This window comes from Eschrichtius robustus, chromosome 4 (assembly GCF_028021215.1).
Source record: "Eschrichtius robustus isolate mEscRob2 chromosome 4, mEscRob2.pri, whole genome shotgun sequence".
NCBI lineage: Eukaryota > Metazoa > Chordata > Mammalia > Artiodactyla > Eschrichtiidae > Eschrichtius > Eschrichtius robustus.
Window position 1 is genome coordinate 78,265,111 of NC_090827.1, and position 20,369 is coordinate 78,285,479.

The following is a 20,369-nucleotide window of genomic DNA, read 5'->3' on the forward strand; positions in this document are numbered from 1 at the left end:
AGCTTTCCTGGTAGACATCATTATACACATGTTGTGAAAACTAGTTGCTGGAGGAATTGAGCACATCCTGTGTTCTTCACTGAGAAGAGACTCTTGCACGCTTCTGGTTTCCTCTGGATTTCACCCCATATGCCTTATCCCTTTGCTGATTTTGCTTTGTATCCTTTTGCTGTAGTAAATCTAGCTGTGAGTATAGATTTATACTCACAGGACTGTATGCTGAGTCCTGTGAGTCCTCCTAGTGAATCATCAAACCTGAGGGTGGCCTTGGGGACCCCCAACACAGAGGGAGTGACCTGGAAGGCTGAAAATGATGGTTGGGCTTGGAACAATGTGGAAATCATGTGCATCAGAGGAAGAGAGAGCAGTGGTGTGGAAGTTTGCAATGAGGAGGTAGTGGAATGTAGACATTTCTTCTTGCTTGGAAATTATTTAGCAAATATTTCATGAATATTTATCAGGCATTGGACCAGACATTTAGGATATAAAGATTATTAAGATACCGTACCTACCTGTAACCAACTCATTGACTATCAGGGTAGGGAGTTAGGCTTATGACATAATTATAATGAGATATGATAAGGACTATGCAAGAGAGAATATGGTCAAGTATTATGAGGACATGGAAGATGGAGTCTGGAAGATGAACTCCAGGGAATGAGCTATAGTTGAGAATTTCTAAGGAAAGAGTGTCATTTCAACAGGATTTTTGATTAAAGTGAAGAAAAAAAAATTTTTTTTTAAAGAGAAGATGTAAATAGGTATCCAGGTAGCAGATCAATAGATCAGGGGTTCCAAAGTTAAATATTAAAAGAGGTTTGGAAGGGGAAGGATCTATCAGGAAAGGGAGGTTCTGAATTAGATGAAGATGAGAGTGCAGGGTAACAGATTAGTTTACTCTTTGAATTTTGGCTATAGATTTAGGAACGAGGTGACAGTGAAATGGAAGTAAGTGGGATATGAGTAAAACAAGCCTATTTCAAGATTCCATTTAGATGTAGGTGTAAAGTTGCAGTCCCTTTGCAGAGCTTTACCAGGTATAAGAGCTTTGAAAATTACCTCAATTTATATAAAAGTAAAAATTGGGGGAATTCCCTGGCGGTCCAGTGGTTAGCACTCTGCGCTTTCACTGCTGAGGGCCCAGGTTCAGTCCCCGGTTGGCAAACTAAGATCCCGCAAAAAAAAAAAATAAAAGTAAAACTTGGCCTCATACATGCTTGCTTCCTTTTTTTTTTTTTTTTTTCCGCCGCACTGTGCGGCATGCAGGATCCTAGTTCCCTGACCACGGATTGAACCCGTGCCCCCTGTATTGGGAGTGCGGAGTCTTAACCACTGGACCACTAGGGAAGTCCCATGCTTTCTTTCTTAAAAAAAGTTTTTTAAAGCTATATAAGCCTTCTGTTGTTGGACTTTGTGATCATGAAATGTTACATAGAAGGTGCTCAATAGTTTGATTTGAATGAATTTCTCTTTTTCTCCAAGTACTAGTAGACTAGTAAACTTGTAATAGGTAAGAGTAAAATAGGTTGTTTAATGTGTTTTATCTTCTTGTCATATATGTCATTCTTTGAAAATAGTTTAAATCGTTTATCAATTCTAAAGCCGTGAGTATTTTAAGAGTGATTAAGGACAAGGTCTTTCAGGTCATAGGAATAGATGTAGATGTAGCACATGTCTACATTTTCTTTCAAGCATCTAATGGACTGACAGTTAATAGGTATTGAATGGTAAATAAGACAGTTGTTGGTAGCACTTTGCTAACCCTCACTTTCTTCTTTTCTTCTCTCCCTCTTTCCTTCTACTTCCCCTTTCCAACTTCCCTGTATTTTTCCTTCTCCTGCTTTTATTGCTTATGCATACCAAGGACACCTGTTAAAATCCACAGCCATTGCCTATCTCCATTAGTAACATTCAAAGCTAGGAAAAAAAGTCATCTATTTTTTTTAAAATTTATTTTATTGAAGTATAGTTGATTTACAATGTTTTGTTAACTTCTGCTATACAACAAAGAGATTCAGTTATACATATATATACATTCTTTTTCATATTTTTTTCCATTATGGTTTATCACAGGATATTGAATATAATTCCCTGTGCTATACAGTAGGACCTTGTTGTTTATCCATTCTATATATTAAAATAATATGCTTTGAAGTTAGTTTTAAGGTATAGGTGGTAGCTCAAATTAACCATTTTTTTTCTTTTGTTTATATAGTGCTGGTTAGTTATCATTCAGCCTCTTATTTTTTTTTTTTTTTAAGTAAAGCAAGACTATCACTTCAAGTAAAACAACTGATAGCATTTGTTGTCAATAATTCCAGCTTTCAGATGAAAATTGGAATTTGGGAAAACTTACATCTGCCTCTGTGAGCTTGACAGCTTCTCAATACTTACGAGGAGATCAGTGGTCATATTAATGAATGTGATGATTCTGATGTCACACGATGAAGTGTGTCAACATTTGGAAATCTGCATAACTCAATCTACCAATATTTTCCAAGGGACAAATATATGAAGTTATAAAATCAGGTATGGGTAAGAAAAAATAAATCCATTTAAAATGCAAGACATACTGTGGATTTTAATTGAACCGAGTATTAAAAGTTCATTGATAAATCTTGTTTCCTCCTTACAAGAAATCCTTAATAAGGTAGCACTTATCAAGTTTTGTTATAGTATCAAAGAATATACACAATTTTCCAACTACATATCTGGTGAAACTCAATTTTCTTTATAAACATTAACCAAAAGAGCATATCACTACAGATTGAATGCAGAAAGAGATGTGAGAATTCAGCTGTCTTCCATTGTCTGACATTAAAGAGATATGTGAAAATCTCACTAAAATTTTTTGTTTTGAAAAATATTTCTCATAAAAACATTATTTTTGTTAGCATAAAAATGAGCATTTTGGGCTCATTAATGAATAAAAATTTTTAATGTTTTAGGTGTCTCAGTTCTAATGTATAATCAGAAATAGTGATAAATCTAAATCACATAAGCTTAAGCTCACTGAGGTCCTCAAGGATTTAAGAGACCAAAGAAGTCCTGACACCAAATGTTTGAACACCCCTTGTTCACCCAAATGTTTGAATATAGTAGAGTACTATATTCCAAATGGAAATGAGGAAAGGGTGCCTGGGTATCATAGCTCAATCTGCCTGTAATCATGAAGTACTTGATTTGAATATTAAATGTCTAAACATTTTTAAAGTGAAAGCAGATTGCAGTTGGGGTTCACTCCTGTGGGCTGGGGAGACTCCAAGGCCTTCAACAGCAGCATCTTCTTGCCCCTCTTTACAGGTATTCTTGTTCAGCAGGTGGGAAACAAAAGTGAGGGGAAATGGGGCTTCCCTGGTGGTGCAGTGGTTAAGAATCCACCTGCCAATGCAGGGGACACAGGTTCAAGCCCTGGTCCGGGAAGATCCCACGTGGCGTGGAGCAGCTGAGCCCGTGCACCACAACTACTGAGCCTGTGCTCTAGAGCCCGCAAGCCACAACTACTGAAGCCCGCACACCTAGAGCCCATGCTCCGCAACAAGAGAAGCCACCGCAATGAGAAGCCCTCGCAATGCAACAAAGAGTAGCCCCTGCTCGCCGCAACTAAAGAAAGCCCCCGCACAGCAACGGAGACCCAACGCAGCCATAAATAAAGGAAGGAAGGAAGGAAGAAAGGGAAGAAGGGAAGGCTGGTGGCAAAGCTAAGCACTCCCATCTATTGTGAACCATGTCGTTCTTTTGGGGGTGAGATGAAGAAAGAGAAAGGATTACTGTCTGTTGTTAAGACACAACAAAATTATGACTGCAGAGGAGAGTGCCTAAAGAATGTCCTTGGAACTGCTGGTTCTTACTCAGAAGAATAACTACTAGCCTGACTTAAAAGGAGCCCTGACTTGCAGGAACAGCAGGGCAGTTAGTTGGTAGTGCTCCCTGGGCAAAGCATCAACACTCAGCCTTATTACAAGGAATTGTCCAGGCTTGGAAAGAAAGGAAATTAAGGTTTATACTCATACTGGATTGCTCCCTCTAAATTAGCATATTACTGGCAAACTATAGGTATTTGATAAAATAATCTGTTCCAAATATTTAATGACTGAAGATGGAAGGGGAAGATACTTATCTTTAGGAGACTTGGAGGTATCTGGTTGTTGCTTTTCTAAAAAAATTTGAGGACCAGTTGGAAGGAGATGGTTAATTGCAATAATAAACATGGTTGAAATGAAACCTATTGCTTGAAGGAGAAGATCTCCAGACCAAGGTAGATAACACAAGAGATGGAAATGTATAATCTAGAAGGTCCAGTATTCTATAAACATTTGTTGAATGGTATCTCCTCTAAGGGAAATAGATGAAAAGGGAGTCCATTATCTAGAGACCTCATAGAACTGTCAGCGAGCACTGCATACCTCTTCCTCATGCTAGGGCCTTTACAGTTGTAGGTGAGTTATCTGTAGGGGCATTTTCAAGTAGAACCACATTGCCCTGAGGCCCCCACAGAAAAAACAGGTTTAGCTCAGAGTCTTGTAAAGAGAATATCACCAATGCCAGAATTATATTAAACAGTAATGGTTTGCCAATTTACGTTTAGTGTCAAAACTTTTTTCATAAGTAGTATCCATTGTTTATGAAGACATATTGATGTTATTTCAATGCTGCTATTAAGTAATTTTTGAAAGTACCTTAAGATGATGACAAAATGGTCTCAGATGCCACCATCTACATGTTGTAAGGAAGTCTAGATCATGATGCAAACGACAACCTGACCCACAGAAGTGTTGTGATTGACTTGCACAATATTATAAAGGTGGGAAATTTTGCAGAGAAATCTGGTTTTCCAGCTCCTCTTAGAAGAAGAAAAATACAACCTGTCAAAGGTGGGCCTGCATTCTAGTGTGACAGTGATCAGCTGGATCTGACTCATTACATTCACACACACACAAATTGTATACCTCTACTTGGCTGGTCTCCACCACTCCTTATTGACTTCACACAGCCTACCTTATTTGATTTCTCTCTCTAGCTCCACTGCTGGTTGAGTTAGAACCCCTTGACCTGGCCAGCTGTTTCATACAGAATATCTTAGGGGATCCCTCTTACCAGTGCCAGCTACCCAAGATGCAGTATTGTGTATTCAAGCGTTGCTAAGAGAGTGAATTTTAAGCGTTTTCTTCACAGGAAAAAAAAATGTAACCGTGAGGTGATGGATGTGAACTAAACTTACTGTGGTAATCATTTCACAATGCATGCATGTATCAGACCATTAGGTTGTACACCTTAAATTAATGCAATGTTAAATGTCAAGTATATCTCAATAAAACCGGAAAAAAAATTTGGCTCCAGGGTCCAGTAAAAGTCATCATATGTAAGCATCTCAATTTTATTTCCAGGGTGCAGTCTGCTATTACCAATGTTGTCTATGAATGTTTTATTCTTTCCCACTAATTTATGCAAAGAAATAGTCAAGTGCCCAGTCAATCCTCATGATCTTTCAAGACACTTAAAAGCTTAAAGATGTTAAAATGCACTACCTTGGTTTCATTTCTTTGGGGGTATGTGTAGCAAATGTCTTGGTATTTGAAAGTTGAAGTAGCCGTTTTGTTCCAGGTGTTTTTAACATTCTGTAGCTGTAATAGCAGTGTAGATTATGCTGATCTCAGAAAATGTAATTTGCATTCTTAGACATGTTATCACTTTTTTGAGAGTTAACAAAATGCTCTTGACCTAAAGAGTAATTAATAGCAGAGATTTTAGCTTTCTGTTACTTAATTGGAAGAATCTTAGTAATTTTGACAAAATTGGACAGTTGTGTTGTTTTCCACATTACTATTTGGCTCACAAAGATAGCTCCAAAGAAGTCATGTCTTTCTATATTCTCAGCCTCTTGTATAAGAGTTTTGATTCAGCTGCTAAAATTGCTTGTTACATTTCGTAAATTGCTGATGACAGTGTGTCTCAAACTTCCATTGTTATTCTGTGTATAAAGTTGCACTCTATTTACTTGACCTTTGATTAAGTTAAAGGTGTATTTGTTGCAACAATGACATGTAATAACATATTTTTCTTTTTTTAAAAAATAGATTTGGACTGAGCAACAAATTTGAATCAGAATTCCCTTCTTCATTAACTGGAAAAGTGAGTGTCAGTTATTTAGGTATTATTTATATGCCTCAAAACTAAAGTCTTTTCCTAACAAATTAGAAAAATTTATGCTAATGAGACATGTTTATTGACATTAATATTGCAGTGTTGTTATTTCTTAAAATTTTTCTTTAGGTAGCTCCTGAAGAATTTAAAGCCAGCATCAACAGAGTTAACAGTTGTCTTAAGAAGAACCTTCCTGTTAATGTACGTTGGCTACTTTGTGGCTGCCTTTGTTGCTGCTGCACACTAGGTTGCAGTATGTGGCCAGTTATTTGCCTCAGTAAAAGAGTAAGTTGAATTTTATATTTTAATTTAAATATAGAAGTTGACAAGCCAAATCTTGCATTTACCTAGTTTTTATTTTTTTTTTATTTTTATTTTTTATTTTTTATTTTTTTAAATTAATTTATTTATTTTTGGCTGTGTTGGGTCTTCGTTTCTGTGCGAGGGCTTTCTCCAGTTGCGGCAAGCGGGGGCCACTCTTCATCGCGGTGCGCGGGCCTCTCACTGTCGCGGCCTCTCTTGTTGCGGAGCACAGGCTCCAGACGCGCAGGCTCAGTAATTGTGGCTCACAGGCCTAGTTGCTCCGCGGCATGTGGGATCCTCCCAGACCAGGGCTCGAACCCGTGTCCCCTGCATTGGCAGGCAGATTCTCAACCACTGCGCCACCAGGGAAGCCCTAGTTTTTATTTTTTGTATTGAATGCGTCACACTATTCTGAATACTATACAAAAATAATTTGATCCAATAGAGGAGTGATTAAGTTATGTCCACATGCTGTTATATTAAATAGCAATCTAAAAATTAGACTCATAATTTTTATGACATAGGACATTACGTTAGAGTAGAATATAGCGTTCTCTATGTATACATTGATGGTGGTAATTGAAAATTTGGGTTCAGGTCTGCCACTTATCTCTGACCTTCTAGGCATGTTTCCTAACCTATTTATTTATTTGTTTGTTTGTTGATTTATTGCTGCATTGGGTCTTTGTTGCTGTGCGCAGGCTTTCTCTACTTGTGGTGAGCGGGGGCTACTCTTTGTTGCGAAGCTCGGACTTCTCATTGTGGTGGCTTTCTCTTGTTGCAGACCACAGGGTCTAGGCACGCGGGCTTCAGTAGTTGTGGCTCGTGGACTCTAGAGGGCAGGCTCAGTAGTTGTGGCGCACGGGCTTAGTTGCTCTGTGGCATGCGGGATCTTCCCGGACCAGGGCTCGAACCCATGTCCCCTGCATTGGCAGGCAGATTCTTAACCACTGCGCCACCAGGAAAGTTCCTTCCTAACCTCTTTAAACTGTAGTTGACATATTTGTAAAATGACAATATTTACCTACCTACTTGAATAGGACTGTTGTAAGGATAAAATAAAATAGTGTTTGTAAAGCTTTTAGCTGAAGAGCTCAGAGTAAGAGTCTAATATATATTGATTAATAGCATTATTACTGATATGTAAGATAGTACCCATAGAAGAAATAAAATGGTAATAGTGCTTATTTTTATTTGGTGAAATTATGGGGAATTCTGTTTTCTTTTTTTATTTAAAGAAATTTTTTTTGTTATTTTACAAGTTTCCTGTGATGAGTACATAGTAATCCTGTAATCTGAAAAAATGATCTAAAGTGTAATAATTTTGACTGCTTATAATAAAAAATTTCCAAGATGTTGGTAGAGATGAGGCAAATTAGTATAGATTGAATGTGTTATATTTTTGTTAAAAAGCTTTAAAAAATTGTGGTAATTAAATGTATAAAAATGAAATACCATTACATTGAAATTGAATGTATAGTTTTGTGTGGCTACATTTCATTTGTCATCAAATGATAGGAAATATGGAAAAGCAAATTTTATTTGTCCTTTTTTGTTTTACATAATAAGGTGTATATTTCTACTGGAAAAATATTTAACTAGTGCATTTTATTAATAGGAAGTAGATATTGCCTTCGTAATAAAATTACTATTGTAATATTTACTGTAATATTTGTAATATTTACTTTTTTATATTCCAAGAATATTTCTTTTTTTTCCCCCCATAGTTCTCACCAGATTATCTTCCTACGATAGATTAAAAGGAGAAAAAATATGGTTGTCCTTGCATCCACAGTTGAATTTGTAGCTCTTATAGTTTAGAGCCTCTCACTCCCTCTTACTGTTTGGGCATTTCCATTGTTTAAGTGACTGCTATATCTTACTTGGTTGGCCGTTTGCTATTATTTAACCCAAGGAATCAGAGAGTTTTATTACTGTAGAAACCTTTGTGACCTAGTTATTTTTATTTTTTTGAGGTTTTGAGATTCTGTTTTTTACTTTTTAAATGAGTAAACAAGATATTGCAATGTGCACACAGTGTAGGATTTAGAAAACAAGAGTAAACTTCCTACCCTTCTCCATGAATTCTTAGTAAGAAGATCATATTTCAGATGCTTTCATTAAATTCCTTCTTATTTGAGACATAAGCTAGATTGAATTTTTTAGGTTATTTCAGTCTGTAGTTTCAGAAAGTACATTTCATTCAACTGTGTATTATTACGTATAAGGTCTTTCTTGTATTTATATGATTTAATTTTATATGGACTCTTTTGTCCAGTGGGCATAATAAATTTGACTACTGCTTAAAAAACTGTGCATTTTCCTGTCGAGGGTTTAAACTATTTTATAATTGGAGAGAGGGACCCTTCATGCATGTATGAAGAGTATTAGAGGCCCTGAAAAAAGGGGTGCTTTGTAAGATGGGGGCAGGATGATTTGGAGCAGGGATTTTTAACCTTTTATTTATCATAGACCCCTTTGATCGTCTGGGGAAGCCTATGAACCCTTTCTTAGAATAATGTTTTATTTGTATTTGGAAAGGTTTAATGTATCTTAAATGTATAAAATCAAATACATTGGATTATTCAGGAAACCAATTACATAGTTATCAAAATACTAAAACCCCTCAAATGTGTGATTTATAAATATTTATTAATGTATTAATGCATGCAAAATAAGATAGCAGGGGACTCATGGTAGTATGATGTGATAGGACAAATCTGTGATTTCTATGAGTGATAAATATATAGGTCCTATTTAAACTACCACAGTTAGTTGCATGCATTCATAGCCTAAGGAAATGTAACATTTCATATGTAACATATGTAACATATGTAACATTTCATATGTAACATATGTAACATATGTAACATTTCAGTTAGAGGTTAGTGAAATTAAAGATGAATTTTTGTTCTGTCCACTTTCACAGACTGCTGGAATTCTATCTAGGTATTCCATGTTAAGAACCCTTGATTTAGAGGTACTAGTATAATTAAAAGCTAAAACCTAGCCTGATTGCCAGCCTCTGAACCCCTCTGAACCTCTGCTTTGTCCTCGTTTGTGATGTGGAATCGTCTTATACGGTTAGAATTGTCTCACTCTAAGGCAAATCAGGACCAAAGGCATACTCCATATGCAGCTTAGCGTTTTCACCTTCCTAACGTTACTTAACAGTTTGAATAACTAGATTTCTGCCTTGCCTTTGAAACCCAACCCCAAATGAGTGATCCTTTTTATGACCTGGCCATGTTCCAGAGACCTGGTTTTTAATCTGTCCTATTATTATTATTATTTTTAGATCTTCCAAATTGCCTTTTCCTTTTAATTAATTTTTTTTTAATTTATTTATTTTTTGGCTGCGTTGGGTCTTTGTTGCCACGCTCAGGCTTTCTCTAGTTGCGGGGAGCGGGGACTACTCTTCATTGTGGTGCGCGGGCTTCTCATTGCAGTGGCTTCTCTTGTTGCAGGACATGGGCTCTAGGTGTGCGGGCTCAGTAGTTGTGTCTCGCGGGCTCTAGAGCGTAGGCTCAGTAGTTGTGGCACACGGGCTTAGTTGCTCCGCGACATGTGGGATCTTCCTGGACCAGGGCTTGAACCCGTGTCCCCTGCCCTGCACTGGCAGGCGGATTCTCAACCACTGTGCCACCAGGGAAGTCTGCCTTTTCCTTTTAAAAAAATTACCTTAGCCTATTTTTGAAAATTATTTAATATACAATAAGATTTTCTCTTTTTGATGTACAGTTCTATGATTTTTGACAAATGCATAGAGTTGTGTAACTACTGCCACAATCAAGATACATTACAGTTCTTTCACTTCAAAAAACTTCCTTTTTCTGTCCCACTGCAGTCACACCCTCTTCATTTCTTAAACCCTGGCAACACTGATCTGTTCTCTATCCCTATGGTTCTGCCTTTTCTAGAATGTTGTATGAATGGAAGTATACAGTGTATATAGACACTTGAATCTGGCTTCTTTCATTCAGGTAGTGCATTTTAGAGTCATCTATTTTGTTTCATGTATCAATAGTTTATTCTTTTTTATTGCTGAGTAGCATTCTATTGTATGGATGTATCACAATTTGTTATCCATTCACCAATTGAAGGACATCCCTTGTCAGATATATAACTTGCAAATATATTTTTGCAGTCTGTAATTGTCTTTTCATTCTCTTATTGTCTTTGGCAGAGCAAAAGCTTTTTATTTTGCTTAAGTCCAATTTGTTAATTTTTTAAAAATTGATTGTGCATTTGGTGTCATATCTAAGAATTCTTTGCCTAAATTAGGGTCACAACATTTTTCTCCTATGATCTCTTCTGCATTTTACTTTTAGATATATCACCCATTTTGAGTCAGTATTTGTATAGGTGTGAGATATAGATCAAAGTTCATTTTTTGCATATGACTTCAAGTTTTCCAGGATGATTTGTTGAAAAGACTATCCTTTTTCCATTTAATTGCCATTGTATTGGTACATTGTCAAAAGTCAATCAACCATATTTATGTGGATCTATTTCTGGACTCTGTTCTGTTGACTTCTGTGTGTCCATCTTGATTTCAATACCATGTGGTCTTATTTATAATACTTTATAGCTCTATAGTATATAGTATATATATATGCTATAGTGCTGTAGTACCTACTATAAAACTATAAAGTACTATAAACAAGATACATCTCTATATATGTATACATAGTATCTAGTGTGTGTGTATATATATATACATATATACATATATATACATATATATATGTGTGTGTGTGTGTATATATATATATATATATAGTTTAGTACCTTATAGCTTCATAGTAAGTGTGGAAATCAGGTAGGGCAAGTCTTCCAAACTTCATCCTTCTTTTTCAGGATTGTTTTGGCTATTCTGATTTCTTTCATTTTTCATATATATTTTAGAATCAGATTGTCATGTCTAAAAAAATATGCTGAGATTTTGATGGATTGAAATTATAGATCAATATGGAGAAAATTGACATCTTAACAACAAGTCTTCTAAACCATTAATGTGGCATACCTCTCTATTTATTTAGGTCTTCTTTGATTTCTTTTTTATCAGTATTTTGTAATTTTTTACATAGCATACAGATCATGCACATATTTTGTTAGCTTTATACGTATTTATTTATTTGGTTTTGGTGCTATTAATGGTATTTTTAAAATTTTTGATTTCCAGTTGTTCATTGCTAGTACATAAAAAATACAATAGATTTTTGTATATTGACATTGTGTCCTGTGATCTTATTATATTCTGGGAATGTTTTTGTACATTCTATGGGATTTTCTACATAGATAACCATGTTGTTTTATTTCTTGATTTCTAATCTGTATACCTTTTATTTCTTTTTTCTCTTTTTTCACTGAGTAGGATTTCCAGTAAAATGTTGAATAGGAGTGATGAGAGTAGACTCCTTTAGGCCTGATTTTCTCTATTTTTCTGTTTTCAATTTCACTGATTTTTTGCTCTTATTTTTATTATTTCTTCTCCTTGCTTTGGATTTAATTTGTTTATTTATTTCTAACTGCACTGACTAGAATCTCCAGAAAAACACTGATTAGAAGCAGTGAGAACATATGTCCTTGTCTTGCTCCTGATATTAGGGGGAATGCATTCTCACTTTCATCATTCCATATCATATTAATTACAGGGTTTTGTAAATGTCCTTTATCATCTGAGTAAGTTTTATTCTACTAGTTTGTGGAGAGTTTTTATCAGGAATAGATGTTGGATTTTGTCAGATACCTTTTCTGCTTCTTTAGAGTGGTTATATGGTTTTTCGTTTTTAGTTTAGAAATATGTGGAATTGATTGGATTTTTGGATGTTAAACCAACCTTGCATTCCTGGAATGAACCTCACTTGGTCATGTCTATTTTTCTTTTAATATTTTTGTTCGATTTGATAGACTATAAGTTTGTTTTGAAGTCTTATATCTGTGTTCATGAGGGATATTTTTCTGTAGTCTTTTCTCGTAATGTCTGATTTTGGCATTGGGGTAGTAATAGCCTTACAAAATGAGTTGGGAAGTGTTCCCTCCTCTTCAGTTTTCTGGATGAGTTTGTGCAGAATATGCATTATTTCTTCCTTAAATTTTAGGACCATTCATCAAGGTTCCTCTGTGTTGTAATGTGTATCAATTCTCCATTCTTTTTTATGGTTGAATAATATCCCATTATGCATATATATCACAATTTGTGCTCAACTTCTCGAGGAACCAGAGCAGTGTTTAGTCTAGGGCTGAGCACTAGTGAGGCAAGACCTTCCTGGTTACTTTACTCAGTAGCTTGTTAATTGTGATGTTCTCTAGTCTGGCTCATGGAAAGAGGCTTTGTGCTGGATCTTTGTCAGTTTTGGATAGTCTTCCTCTAATCCTTTCTAGTAGTTCTTTGCTCTACCTTTGGTAGTTTCCTTACCCACATGTGCTGCTCAGCACTCACCTTAATACTCAGTAGGGAATATCCGTAGATCTTTGGAGTTCTTTGCAGCACTTTCCTCTCTGGTACTCTGTTCTGTGGCTTCTAGCTGCCTTGGTTTCCTCAGATTCTCAGCTCAGTCTCCTTAACTCGGAGTTGCCAGGCTTTGTCTGGGCTCTCCCTCCATTCACTGTGGCCTGGAAGCTCTCTGACATCAGTAATCATGGGAAATCATAGGGCCTTTCTCATTTGTCTCTGGTCTCCCAGGAATTCTGGTCTTTCGTTGTCGTCCATTGTCTTGAAAACAGTTTCATATGCTTTGAGGGGTATTTTGGTTTTTTGTTTGTTTGTTTGTTTGTTTTGGTGGTTGCAGGCCAGAGGGTAAATCTGGTGCCTATTGCTGCATCGTCGCTGAAAATGAAAGTCTGAATGTCCTCTTTTTATAGAAGTGTTTTGACAAATAACTACTGTGCTGCGGATTGAAAGATTTATATTAACGCTATACTCAAAGAGCATGTAGTCTATTTGGAGAATTGGCTAGATGAGTGCGGAGGTAGTTTAAGTTTGTAAGTACTTGTCATGTTTTTCATGAAGTAGCTCTAATAACAAAAGACAATAAATATATGTCCTTAGGGTCTAGAAATATGAAGTAGCCACCTGCAATCACAAAATATGCTTGAAGTCTTGTGTTACATCTCAGACACTCATCTGAATTTTACATTCTATTACATAACATATATTTGTTTTAATAGAAAATGTTTAAAATGACTTATTGAATACAGTTGCTAACTCTTAGAATATAAGCATATCTGTCTTATGAAATTGCTGGTTTTAGCTACCACTTCTTTATGTTGCTAGTATGCCATTCTCTGGAAGTTACTTATTCATTAATTCAATTAATATTTCTAAAGCTGCACTGTGGGCTTGGTACTGTTTAAGATGCTGTTTAGGTACTGTTTAGAGGTTATATGTTTCCTCTTGTAGACTTAAAAAATAGACAAAAAGCAATGAGGTAATTACAAACAGTGATAAGTGCTTGGAAGACAATAAAACAGAAAACCTCAGCCTTTTGGTGTTCTTTGTAAGAGCTTGAGGAGCTTACAAGCAAATAAAATGCTTCAGCTTCATTAAATAGATTTTATGACCTTTACTTTGCAAAAGCTTATTTTTGTTGATACTTGTGATTATACTTTGCTTTTTGATTGTGCCTTAATTGTAATATTATAGTTTTGAAAATTGATGTCTAAGTAAGTGAACTCTTTATGACTTGTTTTGCTTTCAGCCTGGCTCATTTATTGAGGAAACAAGTTTCATAATTTTACTGTACATTGTGTTACAGTATTTTTTGTTTTAGTTTGTTTTCCATCCTAAAGTAACTATTAGTTTCAGTCTTCTAAGATTTTGCATATATATATAAAATATCCCACATTTAGTGGTTTTATAGACTTTGTTTATATATGCTCTCGGCCATTATCCTTTCTGACTGAAGAACTCTTTAAGTTTTAGAATGTTTATACACCAATTTCTTAATCTTACGAGTTGTCTTACCTCCTTTTTTTAGTGCTTTAATCTCTCTCTTACATATGATGACCAAAGTTGTGTGACTTTCTAAAAGTGCTCTCTATATGGATTTGTTGTAAATAGTGTATCTTTCCATTCCCTTTATACTTTTATTTGTATGTCGTCCTATATCAGGGAATCATTTCTTTAGGAATAGGGAAATGGGCTGCAACATGTGGTAGCTGGGACCTGCACTTTGGTGCTAGAGGAACTGGTTTGGAAAGTGATACTTACTCAGAATGACTAATCAGTTCACTCTCTCTAAACCTCAGTTTTTACCTCTGTAAGATGGCATTAATCTCTTCTTTGTAGTGTTGTTTTAAAAATTAGAGCAAGTGCATGTAGAGTACTTAGTATAGTATTTTGGCTATAGTGTGTACTTAGTTAATGGCAGTTGCTATTAATATCATTTTATTATTATTCTTCCCAGTGTCTGTCTTGCTAACTACTATATCCCCAGTGCCTCTCACAGTGCCTCTCATCTACTTTATGTTCAATAAGTATTTGCTGAATGAATATACCTTTTGGCTTTTGAAATTCTTGAGTAGTAAGAACGTAACATTTCAGAAGATACAGTCCTCACTATTCAAAATAAGATTCCTAAGTAAATAAAAGCATCTTGTCTTTTAAAGTAAATAACATTTTTTTTTTCTCCAGGAGCAGTGTGATAAAGTATAAACAATAGTAAATCAGTGTTTGAAGCTGAGTGACTTTGAGAGAGTCGCTTAAAACCTCTCTGAGCCTGGACTTTCACCACCCGCCCCCCACCTTCTTTTTCTTTTAATCTCAGAAGAAGAGAGGCTGACTGATCTCTCTAGGTACTTTCCAGCCCTAAAAATCTATAATCCTGTGAAACTGAGCTGTGTAGGTCTACAAAACATCGCTATTTCTAAGTAAAGAAGTTCTCAATATTGATTTTTATTTCAAATCTAAAGAATTAACATTTTAGTAAAATATTTTCTTTCTTTTTTTTTTAGTTTTTCTTTTACTTTTTTGGCTTCTCTGAGTTTTTTTGGATAATTGCTATTTAGTTTTGAAACTTTGATTAAAAAAAAAAAATGGCCTGTATAGGCCTGTATCTAATCTAACTGTATTTCTTTTACTTTAAGTTGTAGTATGCTTAGATTTACTTCTAGATATCTTTTCTCTCAACCTCAAGTTTAGTTATCCAATAATTGTGAGTTACTTTGGTTGGGGTATAGAAGGGGTGGAAAATCCAAATGGAAGAGGTAGAAGCAAAAGGAATATATATAGAGGGTTTTGAGTGAGAATGCAGCCTTGTAAGACTTAAAAAAATTCAAGGGAAAGTGAACCTAGGACAATCATAACCAAAGAGCTGCAAATATTTGTATATGAGAAGAATTTGAAGTATACTTACTCAGTTATACTAACAGTATTAAAAGTTACCCAAAACTTTTAGAACTCTAATTTACTCTGTGTTTGAGATTTGAGCATTTGTATTCAGTAACTTTGAATCATAAGATGAGAATGTCTGTGAACATTTGGTTGAAGAATTAGATAAAGAAAAATGCTTCTAACATGTTTCAGGTAATGAAAGCAAAACAAACTTAAAAACATCGTAATGAAATTTTAGTGAAGGGCGATCTTGAAAAGTTTCTGGTAAGCAAGAGATGATGAATTAAATGTATTCTTATGACAGTCATTATTATTAATTGAAAGTATAGGAAAACCAGTGCTAACTTTTTTTTAACGAATGCTATCCAATTGCTTTATTTCTATAAATATAACATATTTATAAGGGCTTTCATATGTTCAAGATAAGTGTACGTCTGTGAAACCAACATTATAAGTGATGCCATAAACCCAACCATCACCTCTAATAATTCACTCCTTTCCTTCCTCTTTTTTTGTGTGTGTAGGTGTGACGAGAACATTTAACATAAGATCTACCCCATGCATTCTTCCCCCACCCCCAGCTTTACTGAGATGTAATTGACACATAACATTGCGTAAGTTTAAAGTGTACAACATGATGATCTGATACACATATATATTGCAAAACCCATATGTTCTCTTCTAATCTTGAGTGTTCACTTTATGCCAGGGTCATTGAGTTAATCAATTTACTTGTACTGTGTCATTCAATCTTCCCCAAATTCCAAGAGTAGGCATTCATATTATTCTTATTTTAAGGATGAGTAAACTGAGGCTCAGAAGTTAAGTAATCTATTTGAGATCCCACAGTCTACAAAGCTAGGCCAATAATTTGAACCCAGGCTTAAAGCCTCAGATATGCTTTTTTTTCACTCTTTGATAAGGATACAAAATCAAGCTACTTTTTATTACTTATCATAATTTAATTTTATACATGGAAGCAGGGGGAGTTTAGAGGTTTGGAAGAAACTTAAAAGATCATTATTTCACAAGATAGGAGATTCAGGCCCATTGAGTGTTGTAAGTTTATCCAGTTGATTTATAAATGGTAACAATGTTCAAGCATTTTATATTAGCTTTTGCAGTACTTTAGTTTTTCAGCAGACTTAGCTTTCCAATTATTTTTTCCCTAATATTTAAACAAATTTGTATTTCTTGAAAATACAAACTAACAGTAAAGGAAGGAGGCCATAAAGAAGGTAAAGATGCAGGAAAACAGTATACTTTAATCAGATTTTATACAAAGTTCCAGTTGGACAACTAAGAGTTGATATATTCCTTTTGCTTCTATTTTACTGTTATAAAAACAAAAATCAACATCCCTGTCTTTGAAAAATTATCAGGTTCTCACTCCCTAATAAATAAGTACACATTATTTCATTATTTCTGGTAAAGTTTTTTTTTTTTTTATAATATTACACCCTTCCTTAAAACTTGTGTATTTACTCTTAGAGAGACTGAGAATGTCATGTAAGGAGTTAATGCAAAGTAGGAGGGACAGGGACTCGCACTGAAGGTAGAGTCTGGTATTCTAACACCCATCTAACCTTAGGTGTTCAGTTTGGAGTTTCTTGCCTCTTCTTCAGTATCTCCCACATTATAAGGATAAAGAAATAGGTTTAACCTCTTTCAAACCTTACTTCAATTGCTGTGGAAAAAGGATCTCATGTAAAAAATTTCTTAGGACCAGAAGAATATATTTATTGCTGTTTCATTTTAAAGAATACTTTAGGCTTGAAACTTAGGAAACTGATTCTTACATAAACTAAATAAATTACTGCCGTTAGTGTGAATGGCACTGACGATTTGTTTTCAGCTGGAGTAAAAACATGTTACTAAATTAAATTCTCATTATGAAAGAGGATATGCAAGAAAGAAGTGTAAACTTTGAGTCTTAAATGTGCAGAGATGGCACTGGGACTTTAAAGATGTGTTAGACTCCTTTAAAATGTGTTTTGCCTAGAGCTGGCTGACATTCAGTTCCCTCTGAACATTTAGAACATAGTATTGGTGTGGTGGTTTATGGAAAGATTTGCTCATCTTCTTCAGTGTCCAGTCTGCTGTTACCCTGTGCCATGAGTTCTTAATTTCAGATAGTGTATTTTTCAGTTCTAGAAGGTCCATTTGATGTTTTTATAGAGGCTAGTCCTCTTTTGAAATTCTTCATCTTTTCACCCATTTTGTCCATCTTTTCTCTCTATTTAATTGAACGTACTAATCATAGTTAATTTAAATTCCTGTCGACTAATACCAATACTTGGATTATCTGTGGATCTGTTTCTGTGGGTTTTTTCTTTTGATTATTGGTCATTTTTTCCTGGCTCTTACAGTTTTTAATTTTATGCTAGATGTTATAAACAGAATGAAGTAGAAACTCCAGAAAAAATCTTCCAAAATCAAGGGTCCCATCTGTCCTGTGTTAGGCAGATAGCTTGAGGAGAAGGATCACTTTGATCTAATCAGAGATTGAGGTGGGTTGGGCTGGGTTGCAAGTTTAGTAGATTCAGTCCATCTCTGGTTTTCTGTTTCTTGGGTATGGCCCTTCCAGACTTTTGATTGAGGCCTGGCAGGTCTTTGTCTCCTCTCCTCAGAAGGTTGTATCCTTTGGATATTTTGAGTTTAGCTTTCCATCTTATGCAGGTTCAGGTGTTTTGAGGGGGAGACCAATCATGAGTTTGTTGCAGATCCTCCTCCGTCTAGCAGAATTTTGTCTCCTAAATACTAGGAGACTATGAGTAATTTTTCTCTGCCTTTTTGTCTTGGTCCCCCATCCTTCCATGCTGCCCCAGAATTCAGCAGTGTCTCTAGGGAAAACTGGCTTTGCATTTTAGGGTACATCTAATTTCCAGTCCATTGGGCCAGGCTGTACAACCTACAAAAGCCCTGTTGATTTCCCTTTTCCCTAGTAGAGTCCCACTGGTGCCAAGCCTAATCCTCAGCTGACCTCTCTAATCAACAAAGAAAGAAAATGGCCAGTACATAATCATCAAATGATTTAGAAAGGGCTCTTTACTTCTCTGGATTTTATTTCATCTAGTCCTTGTTGCTTCCAGAATTTTCTGATGTTTTAAAAATAATGGGTTTTTTTCCTTCTTCAATTTATCCATTTCTATTTGTGATGGGAGTGTTGGCTTGAGTTTGACATCCTACACAGAAATATGTCTCTAGTTACCTTGACTTTACATAAAGATTATGCTATTCTTTGCATGTTGGGAAGGAAAGAATGGTGTGATTATCACTATCTTGTTTTTTAACATTTTGTTTGAAATTTCTTCATATTTGGAATTGAAGAAATCGTATTTTAAGGACATTGTATTCATTTTGTTTGTGCCTTGAATGGGAGGATTTATAAATTGATGTCTCTTAATTCAGATGCAAGTAAAAATAGTTATGCTTGCTGAGCCCAAGTAAAACGAATGTTGGGTTTAAAGTTTAGAGATCTGAGTTTGAATCCTGTCATTACCCTTACTGGTTGTGTGACCTTGGGCAAACTATTTAACTTCTGTAAGCCTGTGTACTTAATCTATAAAATAATAATATACCTCAATTCATGTTTTGTTGCACAAAGCAAGATATAAACAAAAACAAAATACATTTTGGATAAATCTCATTGAGACTTAAGAATAAAGTAGAATGAGTACTTCCTAGACCTTAGAGCTGGAGAAAATTTAGTTTTAGCTTAAGTTGGCTGTTCAAGGCCGATAACCTAGTTAGTGGCTTTAAGATACCTTGTGTGTCATAGACATGTTATTCAACAAGTTACAAATTCTTTACAAATTCATAGTTCATTGAGTAGTGGAGAGAGCATGATGTTGAAAGCCATACAATCCCGGTTTCAAATTGCAGCTCCACCATTTTCCTAGTGTAGCTTTAAGTTTCTTAACCCCACTAAGACACAGTTTTCATATGTAAAATGAAAGTTATACAAGCTGCCTTCTAGGTTTATCGTGAAGATTAAATAAGGCAACAAAGGGAAGACACATAGCATGGGGTCACATCCAAAGTGAGGATCAACAAATACTATTCCTTACTCCTTTTTGTTTCTGTTTCTCCAGTTGTCCATTATAATTAATCAGCAGTAATTTTTTTTTACCCCACCTGTTGGTTCTAGCCAGTGAGTGATTCTTCCTTGTGTAGTTATATAGATTTTTAAAATCCCTGATAGTCATACGTTTGACTATATTAGCTTAGTGAAATTCATTTGTCTTATGAATAATTTTTCTAATTTTCTGCTGTCAACTGAAACTCAGTTTTAGTTTTTTGAGATGTTACCAGTATTTTCTGAAAAGTTATCAGAGGTTTGTGGATAACCCCTTAAAATTGTGTGCAACATTTTACATATTGGTGCATAAATGCCTTTTTCATCATTCACAAAGTAGTCAGAGTAACCTTAAAAAGTTAAGAACCACAAGCCTAGTCATACGCTCTTTTTTTTTTTAATATAAATTTATTTATTTATTTATTTTTGGCTGTGTTGGGTCTTCTTGCTGTGCGTGGGCTTTCTCTAGTTGCAGCGAGCGGGGGCTACTCTTTGTTGGGGTGTGAG

The 20,369-nt window shown here is 35.3% G+C and overlaps 1 protein-coding gene across 2 annotated transcripts in view; it reads left to right on the forward strand.

The window, feature by feature from the left end:
• CHIC2 (cysteine rich hydrophobic domain 2) overlaps positions 1 to 20,369 on the forward strand; it is a 51,046-nt gene that overhangs the window by 16,355 nt on the left and 14,322 nt on the right. For both annotated transcript variants that reach the window (XM_068542213.1, XM_068542212.1), the window contains exons 2-3: positions 6,078 to 6,132; positions 6,274 to 6,429. In XM_068542213.1, coding sequence (XP_068398314.1) covers positions 6,078 to 6,132; positions 6,274 to 6,429 — 211 coding nt within the window. The remainder of the gene's footprint in view (positions 1 to 6,077; positions 6,133 to 6,273; positions 6,430 to 20,369) is intronic.